At 31.8% G+C, this 13,622-nt stretch overlaps 2 protein-coding genes across 2 annotated transcripts in view; both read left to right on the top strand.

The window, feature by feature from the left end:
- Positions 1–247: 247 nt before the first annotated feature.
- The window catches only part of LOC127834484 (uncharacterized), a 125,303-nt gene continuing 111,928 nt past the window's right edge, over positions 248–13,622 (top strand). Inside the window, exon 1 of the mRNA XM_052360350.1 lies at positions 248–307. The gene's annotated coding sequence lies outside the window, so the exon portion shown is untranslated. The remainder of the gene's footprint in view (positions 308–13,622) is intronic.
- LOC127834485 (uncharacterized) lies at positions 7,367–8,536 on the top strand. The gene is made up of 4 exons (XM_052360352.1): positions 7,367–7,484; positions 7,683–7,847; positions 8,059–8,082; positions 8,262–8,536. Exons 1-4 carry the CDS (start codon positions 7,394–7,396, stop codon positions 8,516–8,518), a joined length of 537 nt encoding a protein of 178 aa, XP_052216312.1. The 5' UTR covers positions 7,367–7,393; the 3' UTR covers positions 8,519–8,536.

The raw sequence follows: 13,622 nt of genomic DNA, 5'->3' as shown, positions 1-13,622 counted from the left end.
AACAATAAACATTTACTTTTGGTTACTGTATCTCGATGTTTACAGTAAAAGAGAGCATAGACATAGACCATAATATAATCATAATAATGCCTGTAATTTACATCTTTGAACAAAATTTCTATATAAATGATTACCGTTATGAATATTTTATATAAACGTTCTGATCATATATCCGTGACCTTACCTGTTCCAAGTTTTGTGTTGACAACAAAGCATGGTATTCCACTTTTCTAGGTCAATTTCTCACATTGTCTTTGACTGTGTGGGTTTTACCATACGCTGCAGTGTTTACCAACTGGCAGTCAATGTTACTACACTCAACGTACAGACACCCTCATATTCCTTTCTGTAATCCGCCTTTTATGGATTTAAATGTCAGTGGAACAGGTCCAAGTCCACATGCAGAACAAAACATTAAACTATTCAATATCACTCCCCATTCTACTAATCGCCGACCTATTTTCCACGATTCCGTCGATGAAGACGCTGTGTGCTATCAATATTTTGTTTAGACCCAGAATATGAATGAGGTTTGTTTCTCTTTGCAACTTCTTTTTTACTCGTTAGCCGTCTTTTTGGTTACGATTCACGATTGTTGTTTTTTTTATCTTGTGAATATATATTTGAAAATATATTACTTTCGGTTAAATTTTTACACAATTTTTAAAGAAAAAGCTAATTTGACGTCGTAATATATTGAACTATGCATATCGGCGATACAATCTATTATGGAATTATATAAAACATGTTTTTATTTAAGATTTATACTTTGTAAATAATAAACCGAACAAAACGGACATCTCACGACTTCAGTTACGATATTTTCCGACATTAGCCGATGTCAATCGATCTAACAATAAAACGCGGGAAATGATTACAGTTGTACTACCTTAAGACATCGACGTGTAATCAAAAGGATTAACATAGTCCATTATTCAATTTACCAACGTAAACAAAAATATTTGTTTACAACGATCCAGCACCAGAGCAGCCGAAGTTTGAAATTAGTACAGGAAACCGCATCGCCATTAAGAATGAATGTTTGTTCTGTATTCATTTTAGTATTAAAACTATTATTATTATTATAATTATTATTATTATCATTATTATTATTATTATTATTATTATTATTATTATTATTATTGCTGTTGTTGTTGTTGTTTTTATAGTTTTATTCGCCTGCTCTAAACACGGCGTATTTTACGCACACACAGGAGTGCAAACGGCGGACACTACTTATTCGGAGCATAACCTAGTCTCACAATGATGCATTTAACGTGGTAAATCGGCTTGCTGAAAAACTTCAAGTTGACAATAAATGGTCAAATACCAAATTAGGGAAATAACCGTAACATATTGCCCGCAACACAACTTTGTACATCATGGACGGATATTCATATAAACAGTGGAAGGGAATATTGAGTCAGATAGTCAAATGGAAATGCTTACACTTTAAAGTATAAGGTCCAAATAATTGGTTTTCCCTTACAATTCTTTAATATTGGTGCAATTTCGAAATACCTGGCCTATTTATAGCATAAAGTTAAGCGCAAACCGATCTTGATATGTCCACGTTTGTGGTCAGACCTAAATGACCTTTAAAGAGATCCACTCGACAGAGTACCCGCATATACTTCAGTTCTGAGTTGTAAGGTCCAAGGTCAATGCAATTTGCAATATATAAAAATACTTTGCAGTTTGCCAGGCATGGATAGAAGGCCAATCATCTTACCTCAAGGTTACATTCATTTTCAAATGTAAAAACAAAGTCTTTTTATAAAATGGATTACCAATTTATATGTAATAATAATAAGTCGAGCTTACCAAGATTACGATCTTCACTCGATAGACAAGTTTTCTAGGCCAAAGGTCGAGGTAAACAAATGTTAAGTCATTCAATGGAGACGTTGTAAATATTTTAACTACCCAAATCTAAATTGACCTAAGTTCAGTTCAAATGATACTTTTGAAATGTTGCAGCTGATGCTTCAATGAAGAAAGAGTCCGACGGAAACATTAAGGGGATTTTGATTTATAGTCTGCTCGGCAGCGTCTGTATTATCGCATTATTGGCTGGTGTCATCATAAGGCTTGTCTGTTACCGGTAGGCATATTCAATTTGATAATAAGTTTGTGAGCGGAAAAGTATTGCTTTTGCACGTTCTATTTAAATGACCTGTTAACTAATTTCTAACTGACGTGTTCGTCGTATTCATCTAACTTAGGCTTTGATACATTTTAATATCTAGAACCGCATTGGTCAAATTGTAAATTATAGGGATTCATCATAAGAGTTTGCAACAATGGTAAACATATTATTGAGCGTGCAGACATCGTTTCTCAGAAATAATATTGAGCGGACAGTAAAACAGTTCCTCACTTAACAGTCAATAGATTGTTTAGGTGTCACCCTGTATTTCATGTTCCGTTTTACTTAGAGGCTGTGAATTATATTTAACAATAATCTGTTTATACTGTTTACTAGTATATTATTTTATTTTCTGACATGATACTATTGCATGTGTTTATCCCCTGATATGCTTCCAAAATATCATTTGTATTCACATACACGTATTTTAAAATATTGTGTTTTACATAAGCAAGCCTTATAGGACAACTCTTATGCAATTTATGTACACATTTTTCATCCCCTGTCCTCGAGAAACCATTATAGGCAATCGATATTTGCAAGTTGACTATGCATAACCCAATCGTATGTCATTGATAATTCTTATTTCCAAAATTTCTAAAATTGTGTAAATATCAGCATATAAACGTGTATAAAAGTGCGAAGTGTACTATTTGTTGATTCGTGAACTGCATAAACATGAGTATAAACAAATCTACCATATTTTAAAATACACTAAATATAAAGCATGTCATGTGATCATTAAGGCAATTAAAACATAACACACACTATTTAAACGTATGTTTGTTGTAAAATAAATTATCAAAAAAAGAAAGTAAACCTTTAACATTTATTTTCATAGACGGTTCTTGTGTAGTCAGATTTCCTTGTATTGAAGACGCTGTCACTAGGTGCTTTTCACCAGGCGGAAACAGCAAGGCGAAAAATTACGTGGCTCCCAAATGAGTTTTATAGGGCCCTGCCCGTCTACTCATGATACTATTTTATGAAGATCAGATGGAGTTTTGTAAAAGTCAGATGATATTAAATTTACAATATTGCACATAATTTTTGTTTGTAAACATACTGATACGTAACATTAAAACTCAATTGTATGCCATCATACACTCACACACAAGCACACATGAACGCTAATACACACACTCACACAGGGCGCACGCCCGCGGGAAAGCGTACACGAACACATAATCGGAATATTAAACTTGGTCTTTCTAATATGGTGTAGGTTTTTTTAATGATAAATAAAATCATGTTATACTATGAATACAGAGAAATAAAAAAGTGTTCACGCAATGTTTGTAGTTAGAATATACATTGTAACATATTTAAAAGTTATATTGTTTTTGGACATCATGATTCAAAAGTGAAATGTGTCTTAGCACAACCTTAAATAAACAACAGTGAATTGCTGGAGTCGTAGAATTCCTATTGTAGAAGGCTATGATATTATGCAATAAAAGAAAACATGACAGAGCTATGGTTCGGTGGCACATGGTTTACGACATCATAAGTATTCGATAATAACCAGTGACATACTTACTATTTCCATATTGTTTCTGCTAGTCATACAGCTGATAAGGCGTTTCTATTGCTGCTGGTGCTAGTATTGCTGATTTTGTAATGTATAAGGACCAACCTTGAAGCGATTGTATGGGGTTATTTTAATGACTCAAATTAATGGTATTCAATCAAGAAACATCTAAATAGGGTACATTATTAGCTTTAAAGTATAAAACATAACAAGTGTAATTTCAATGACGCATTTTGATTTACTCATTTATGGTACACCAACTGAAAAATATGGCTCATACTCGAGTGTTTAGACGCGCAATACCAATCTTTTAACATCAGGCAGAAAACAAAAAAACTGAATTCATTTTCAATTACTTTAGCCTACACAAATGATCAGAGTATATGAACAGTCGCACCGATGCTAATTAAAACCCACATTCTGTATCATGCATGACTTTCATGTGACTTTCCGATTTCTTTGAATTGTACCGTCAAACACATTAAGTTAATATTGAATTTTGTTTTTAATACTAGTCAACGAGTCATATGAGTTATCAACCTCCGCGCAGAGATTTGACCGGAGCCAGCATAGCTTGATCAAATCCCTTCCTTTATAACCAACCATGTGAAAAAAGCCTAGCCACGTAGTACAATACATTAACAGTTAGTTTTGTTTACTTTTCTTAATTTAGGTAACTTATTGTTTTATTATGTACCTAAACCTGTGCTCTATTTTCAAAATATAAAGGAAAATGATACTTCTTTTCATAATATAATACTTCAACTAAAAAAATCACTGATTTTAAGGCAATCGAAATGGCTTACTTGTTTCTCGAAAACGCCGTACGCGTCGGAAAAAATCAGCAATGTCTATCTTAACTTTTGTTTACTAAAATAATAATTTCACGGATTAGGATACATAACAATGATCCACCAGCGCTTGAGGAAAAACGCCTTGATTTATACTGGTGTTTTTAATCGTGAACATATGCGATGTCTTAAGTGGCTAAGTATCCAGGTGACAATAACGTAGCGACGTCACTGGTCTGTGTTTACATTGAGAAAAGTATAACAAAAATCCAGCAAATGCGGATAGCGACCGGGAGGTCATGGGCCATGGATTTGCTCCTGCTGTGGGTGCGTTTTTTTTTAGATCTCACCCAAAGACACTTAGTACAGGTTCTAGCCAAGGAAACGGGCTCGAGAGCGTTCAAATATTTAGAAATGTACTTCTAGTAAGTGCGATCGAGCGTTATTAAATAAGTTTAAACTAAAAACTACATAACCGCACTGGTCCCCAATGATTGATCATTCAACAATACAAAAGCTGTTGTGTATGTTAAATGGGAATAATACCACATAATTTAATGATGCATATTCATGTATATAAGATATGATACAATAGAGGCGTTTCTTCTGATTTCCACATAGCCGCCTTTCTAATCTGTGGTAACATACACTGCTGGCTCATTTTATCCACCTTTAACAGCTTCATTTAAATGATCACGATTTTGGTTTGAAATGATTTAAAATGTTTCAGCTTTGTTTGCACCCATTCATTATCCATTCAAAATCAGGCCGATTGTGTCGTAACTCTATTGTATGTTCATATTGGATCCGTCGTAACAAATAGTTAATTATCAATAAAACATTAAGCTGTGTTGGTGTTATATACTGATATAATCTTAATCACGCGACATGTAAAGTGTGATATGCTTGTAACTGCAATCTCGATGTATCGATCTATTAATAAAGACATGTAAACACGTTTTCCTAGTTCGTCAATATTTGACCATTACAATTTCATCGCCCGCTTATTAATAAGACTCACCAACTGCAATATTGAATTTATTTTACAATATAAATTTTACATAGTTTAACATCATAACATTCAGATAATTTGACATATGCGATGTAATTTTATTCACGTACGTCGACAGAGCATGCATAATCTATCTCCATCATAGTAACTTCATCAAATAGTCGTACGAGAAACACATTAAATTTTGAATCTAAAAGCACTTCGTGTATGCATATTATATAAAAAATTAAACATTATTAAACGCGTGAAAGATATTAAAACTGTTGCATAAGAAATGTATTTTGAATTTCATTACAAGAGAATAATTTTAGAGTATGATGATTGAACACTTAGAAGATGTCATCTCAATTGGTTAATGTTTACATTACTCAAGATATCTGAATAATCTTTCGGTATTTAAAGCAGCTCTACATCGCGAATAAAACAAATAGTTTAAGCTCTTGAAACTTGTCAAAATATCCTGACATATAATACTTTTAGTCATTGTTTTACAGCTTGTATTTGTCATTCAGCCAGATTACTTATAGTCAAGTGCGCAATCGCAACAAGGAAGTCGTATCGATTTGATCGTTCTATAATAGACAGCTACACTTTGTACGCAGTAGACTGGTTAAATACCGGTTTGTCGATTGGCATTTGATATTTAAGACTACACTTAGTGAGGGGAATATAATGCATGATTAATTCTATGATATTTAAAACTGAATTCAGCGGTTAGAGTGACACGATTCAAAATAAGCGTTGATTTGTGATATCGGGATATTATAGCCATGCCAGTGCGTTGTGGTTGCAATAGTTCACATTGTTCACATTCTTGACACCAATATTCACAGGATAGTCATGGAAAGTGTAACCATAATGTTAGTGATTCTCACCTCTTTAATCACTAGTTGTTCAGAAGGTAAGAACGTGTCTAATGTAGTTTTACTGTAGCAGCTATATTATACTAATTAATGTTCATGTAAACTATTATTTATATTCGGAGAGTGTTCAATTAAATGCAATATCGGTTAATTAAATAGCCACCAATACAGCAATAAATTAACCGTCATTCATTAATTCTGTTTATCATGTAATTCAACATTCATACCATTTCCAGTCCGAACATGTTTACATTCTCAATCCCATTTGCTTAATCTGCTTTATATATGTCCCACCATTAATATGTCCGCTTGTAATATTTATGTATGCTAAATCAACTGTACGTATGCTGTCCTATAATACGTGTTTATAATGCCGCTATAATTATTAAATTAAATATATCTTAAAACTACATGTGTGTTTAATGACATAGCATACTTGAAAGTCTCTGGTGTTAACTAATTATTGAAAAAAAGACTCGTTTACAAAAGTAAAAACAAAACAAAATGTATACTTATAAACATATTGTATGAGTATTTTAGCCGACTTTATTATGATGTCTACACAACACATATGGTTTGATTGATGAAGTTCGTATTCAATCCAGTGTCTTTTATTGTATATGATATTCCTAAAAAAGGCATACATTATACTGACTTGTATTTTTAGAATAGATGGAAAATCTTATCAAATAGTCGAATTAATAATTGTAATTTAAATAGTTGAAACGCCATTAATAATTCGAATAATTGCATATTTGTATTATTTTACCATGTGCAGATAATTTGACATTAAATATAATAAGATATTGGTAATTAATTCCTAAAATATTGTATGACTTTTCCTTACGGCAGAAATTTTAAAGTAGAGAATATAATTATGCGAACATTTGAATTCCGAATTTATTATTCGATGTCAGCACTAATTGATATTCATAACGCGCGCGTTCTCTTTCAGATTGTTCTTCGGAAAACCCTATTTCTTTCATGACCGAACGAGTTGTTGGCTACGTTCGTGGACCCTCTGAACTCGGAATATCCGATTTTTATATGAATGAAGATTTCTATAGCATGCCTGGATTTACTCTTACGTCAAATCCCAGCAAATGGTGTGGAGCACCAATTCATTGGTACATGAACGGTACGTTCTTCTTCTTCATCATTTTCTGATAATAATAATAATAATAAATATTATTATTATTATTATTATTATTATACAGATAATTATTACAAGTATAACTTAAAATGCACACGTGGATAGTACTTTTGTGTGATGTATTTAATTAGGGTTACTATTGTTGACATTTCTTTTATATACTTCAAGCTATATGCTTTACAGATACGGCACTGCCTGTCGCAAATGAAACAATTACTAAAAAAGTATGCGTGGCTGATGGAACGAACTGTTCGTATTGGAAAATGATCAGGGTTAAAAACTGCTCATCGGTCGACTACAGATTTCATTTATCCCCAACGGATGCGTCTGATGAAGCCTATTGTATCGGTAGGTTACCTAGGAACAAAATAAATGAGCTTTTATTAACATGTAATGTTTGGAATTAACCACATCAAATACAAACAAAATGTGCATTGTTTTTGTTATACGCTACGAAAATTCCAGTTAAAAAAGTATTATTCGCAACATGTCTATATTTGTTCCGAAGAGTCTTGACACTGAACGCTAATAAATAAACACATATTATTTTGTATTGCAGAGTCCTTGAATGGAACAAATACTGGTTTGTATACAATTAATCACTCTTTTTTGCATATGCGTGTATGTATTATATAGTAGATTACGACCATACAAAGTTGGTTATTGATCTTGATTTAAAACTTGTACGTTCATGTGCACCTTTGATAATAATTTGCTATGTGTCGACACCAACACCTTTGATCTGTTGTGATTTTTAAATAGGTGATCCTGCCCCTGACGTTTATTATATAAAGCCAAAACACTCGTTCAAGCTAGAGTTTAGGAGTTATATTTTAGAACCAAACGACCGGCCACTTCTATATACTGTTAAGTGGTATGTAAGGGACACAAGTGGGCGATTGAAGCATTTACGCACCAGTACCACAGCTAAAATTAACAACGGACAGTTCAACGAAACAACAACACTTTTGTTGTTGTTGTTTTTGTATTTTGTATTTGTTTGTTTGTTTCCATCGTAATATATTTATTAAATAATTGCAGAACATATAATGTATGAAATACATAGTTTTTATTATATTTGTTTTACATTTTTCTCGATATAATTATGATACAATGCATCAGTGAATACTATGGTTGGTGTGAATAAATATGTTTTAAGGTTCACCAACATGGAATAGAATCACAAAGTTACATAAATATATGGATAAAAACACAAAAACCAAAAATAAGAAAAAGAAAAGTGTATGTTGCTTTTGGGTACCTATGTTACAAAGTATATTCAAATGGGTTATTTATGGTGCGTGTACTATTGAGTATAAACAGCGCCCAGTGAGTATAAAATATATGTAATTTATTTTGTGTTGTCGCTATTAATTCCTCGAGTTTAATTCGATTATTAAAAAAGATACAAAAGCATCTATCTGTGGTGTTGCTTTTTCCTGTTTGCATTTAAAGATAAAGTATTTAGCCAATAATATTACGGAGTTTATAACGTGTGCATTTTTGGAGTCAGCTATGGTGAAATTACAGAATGATATTTTTGCAAAATTTAGTTCAATGTTTTCTAACCTTTTTAATTTGTTGTCAATTAAGTTTTTGATATCCATCCAACATTTTTGAATGAAGTGACAATCCCAGAATACGTGAATATTCGTTTCTGAGTACATATAACAACAATCGCATAAGGTTGACGGAACGAGATGGCATTTATGTAGGTAAGTGTTGTTTGGTAAAATGTGCATGAGATATTTATATTGGAAATTTCTAAGTTTGGTGTCAATAGTTAATTGTACTGATTGACTGAAGATAGTTCTTTGATTAATGTCTGGATTATTAAGCGTCTTTTTCCATTTGTCATATTGTTTGAACTTTTCAGGTTTGTGTTTAAGTAAAAGAGATTTATAAACAAGTTTTCAAGCTTTTGTATGTTCTGTAATTTTGTTTAGCATGTATTCCGGGGTGGTATAAATGATATCGTTTACTTTTAGTTTATTTTTCCAATCGACGGGTATGCTTTTGACAATTTGATGGTATTTTATAAAGTCTGCTTTATCTATTTCATTAAGAATTACTATATCTTGGAAACTGTAAAATTCTCTTTTTCTAAAATCATATATATGTTCAATATATTGAATACCTCTTTCGAACTCTGTTTTAATAAACAAAAGTTTTATTTTCGTTTTTTATAAATGTATTATTCCAGATAATTTGCTTTTGTATTGGTGTTTCATTTTTTTTTAATGAGACACTGAGCCATCCTCAGAGGATGTTTTTTAAGAATTCGGATTTTATGTTAAGGTCTCTAACATCTTTTTCATGGTAATTTGATTTGAAAATTAACATTCATCCATAGTTGTTTAGCATATTGGTATATATTCTAATCAGTTTTGAGTCGGGTTGAAATATAAATCTTTTCACCCAACTGGCTTTGAGGGATGTAAAGAATAGGTCAATGTCTAACATTTTTTAAACCACCATCGGCATAATCTTGTATGATCCGCTTTCTTGCAATTTTATCAGGTTTTTCATCCCACAGAAATTTGAAACATAGTGTATTTATTTTTGAAATGATTTCTTGAGATGGATTTGGTAAAACTGTTAATGGATATACAAGCTTGGGTATTGCAAAGTTTTTTAAAACAGTGATTTTTCCAATGTACGATAGTTTCCACCGTTACCATTTATTCAAACAAGTTTCAAAAGCATGCATTTTTTCAGGAAAATTTAATGACATTATTTCTGTTGGTCCGTTACTATATTCTTTCCCTAAAGTTGACGCGTGTTTAGAGTTCCAGATGAAGTGTTTATGTTTGCAAAACTCGATTGGGTTATTTTAAGTATTTTACATTTATGTCTGTTTAATGTAAGTCCGGATATTTCTGCATATTCTTTTATGATTTTTATTAATGTTTCAAACGATATACGAGAACCGTCTAGTATGAAAGAAGCGTCATCAGCAAAAAGTGACTGTTTTAGTTCTACATTATTTATTTTCATTCCTTTTACTTCTGTGTTAAGTTCTATGTCTATCGACATTAATTTAATGCAGATAATAAAAAGGTACGGCGATAAATGACATCCTTGTCTCACCCCTCTTTTTATACAGAAAATTCCGAAAAATGTCCATTATTTGTAACACGCGATGTTGCATCTTTATAGAATAACTTAACCCACTGTAAAAAGGTGTTCGCTAAAACCGAAATGGCGCAGGCATTTAAACATAAATTCATCATCAAGACTGTCAAAGGCTTTATTAAAATCAGAAAAAAATATTAGGCCGGTTTCGTTAGTTTTATCAATTTGTTCAATAATTTCTTGTTAAAGTCTTACATTTTCGCCAATGTACCTCCCTTTGATAAAGCCGGTTTAGTTTGCACTTATTATGTGATTTAAGAAACGTTTTATGCGATTGGCAATGGCTTTTGTAGCTATTTTGTAATCCACATTAAGAAGTGAGACAGGCCTCCAGTTATCGATCAAAAGGGTGTCTTTTCCGGTCTTGGGTAGTAAAGTAATTATGCTTTGTTTTTGCAATTCTGTAAGGTTATTTGTGTCTAAAGAGTAATTAAGAGAATTAACAACATATTCCTTAATATCTGTCCAAAATATATTATAAAATTCTGCAGAGATACCATCTGATCCTGGACTTTTATTGTTCTTCATGATTAACAATGCTTTAGCGCATTCATGCTGTGATAGATACTTTTGTTCATTTTGCGTTTGTTCTGGACTTATCTTATTGCATATATTCGTAAAGAAACGTTCATAATTGTTTTTATCTATATTGGTGTCCTTTTTGATAAAGATGTTAATAAAAAGTTGCTGTGTGATTTAGTATGTCTTTTTGGTGTTATTCTTATAACCTAATTCTTAATTTTATTAATTTTATATATTCAAGTAGAAAAATAGTAATTAAATGGAAATTTAATTGAATGCGTTTTTATTCCCTGTTATAATTCTTTAATTTGAGTTGCAATGCTATGAGGTTTAATATAATTTACACTTATTTGTATCATGCATATTGCTGGGCTATTATTTTTAGTTTTTAGTTGTTGTATACTTTTGGCTTCTGCTTGGTTTTTTTCCAAATTTGCAAAATATTTTGTGTTTTTCGGAGCCTTCAATCCACTGTGCCTTAGCTCGTAGCAGTATTCCTTTTATATTATTTTCAATTAGATTATTTAATTCACTTTTTGAGTCGATCAGTTGTTTGCATTAATCTAAATCATTACTATGTATTATTAGTTGTTGTTCTAGCTCTGTAATTTTCGATTTAAGTGTTTCTTCCTGTTTTATTTCCTTCTTTTTTTTTGCTGGCATATTTAATTGTCTCGTCTCGAATGCTCCCTTTAATTATTTCCCATTGAGTATTTGGATTAGCTTCGCGATTGATGTTTGCGATTTCCGATATAGACGCCCGGATACAACTTTGATATTCTTGTGCCAATAAATATGAATTATTTATTTTCAAGTACCCTGGACCTCTGCAATATAAATGTAGATTTAATTTAATTGATATTATTGAGTGGTCCGATTTGAACCCTGTGGAAATGTTGCAATTTGCAAGACAATTTACAATGTCCTGAGATATTAAAAAATTAGCTAAGCGACAAAATATAGGCGGTCAAGTGTTTGAATGCCATGTGTAAACTTGTTTATGTGGATTTTTTAAAAGCCTTATATCACATAGGTCATTTCTTTCTAATATTTCTTTAATTTTGTCGTTACATTTTTATTTGTATCTGATCGACCATTTAGTTTATCTAACTTATAGTTATTAACAGTGTTAAAATCCCCACCAAGGATTAGTGAATGTTCATTATACTTCTGTATATGTTTATCCAAGGTGTTAAAAAAATCCGTATTATCCGTGTTTGGACCATAAATATTAAACATAACAATTAGCTTCCCTTATATTTCTATTCAATAATTGAAGCCTGCCTATTATAATTTCCTCATATTCTAAAATATTATATTTAATATCTAAATCTTTCTTGATAAAAATGCCAATGCCTAGAGAGTTAGAACTATTTTCGCTCAAGTAAAGGTCTCCTCCCCATTGATTACCCCAAGGTATGTAATCTACATCTGCGTTACAGTGTAGTTCTTGAAGAAAGCATATTTTAAATTTGTTTTCATTAAGCCATTGAAACATAATGGTACGTGTTGCCGATGATGATAACCCTTTTGTGTTATAACTACATATTTCGACTGTCATTAAAAAATGTATTCGTCGTCCTCATCTTTTTAACCGACATTGTGTTATAAGTATTTGTAACTCGACCCTTACAATAAAAGTGTTGGTTACATCCCGAAAAGCAACAGGTACACATGATAAATAAAACTGTTTGCAATAACAAAAAGGGAAGGGTTTTGTCATAAAAAAAATATATAAAAAAATTGTATACCAGACACATTCAATATACATATGAACTAATACACTCGGACTAAACTTAATAAACTAAAAAGAGCGAGTATGTGTGTGCGTGCGCGTGCGTTTGTGCGAGCGTGCGTGCGTGTGTGTGCGTGTGCGTGTGTGTGTGTGTGCTTGTATGCTTTTGTGTCTGTGTTCTTATGTGCAAGTGTGATACAACACAACTTACAGAGGATGATTTGATTGGTCATGGGATAAATAAGCTTGGTTTTAATGTATGTATAACGAACATTTTAATTGATATAAATATATAAGTTATATGCATGAATATATTAAGAATATACATGTTGCTCAAATCTTCTTCTTACTTGTACATACAGCGTCGTACGTTTTATTTCGAAACTATACATTATGCATACAAGTGGTAAATAAATATTTTTAAAAATCAAGAGAATAATTTAATTTTACATGTTATTATTTATCTCATAATAATAAAGTTTTATATCTTGAATAAATTACCTTAGCTGATGAGTCATTTAAGTATTTTGACGTTAAAAACATGACGTCATAATGATAACATCATTTTGGATCATTAGTATCCGTCGAAGCACTTCTCTACTTTCAACATCGTGTAAGGCTTGAAATGTGTTAATTGAACTTGACCATGTTTATCTTTATCAAGCCGATGTGTAGACTAGCCAGTTGGTTAGTCGCAAACAGGTTTTAAACAAGAGAGAAAAAACACTATT

This window comes from Dreissena polymorpha, chromosome 6 (genome assembly GCF_020536995.1).
Source record: "Dreissena polymorpha isolate Duluth1 chromosome 6, UMN_Dpol_1.0, whole genome shotgun sequence".
Lineage (NCBI taxonomy): Eukaryota > Metazoa > Mollusca > Bivalvia > Myida > Dreissenidae > Dreissena > Dreissena polymorpha.
Note: the sequence above shows the minus strand (reverse complement) of the source record. Positions and strands in the feature narration are given on the sequence as shown.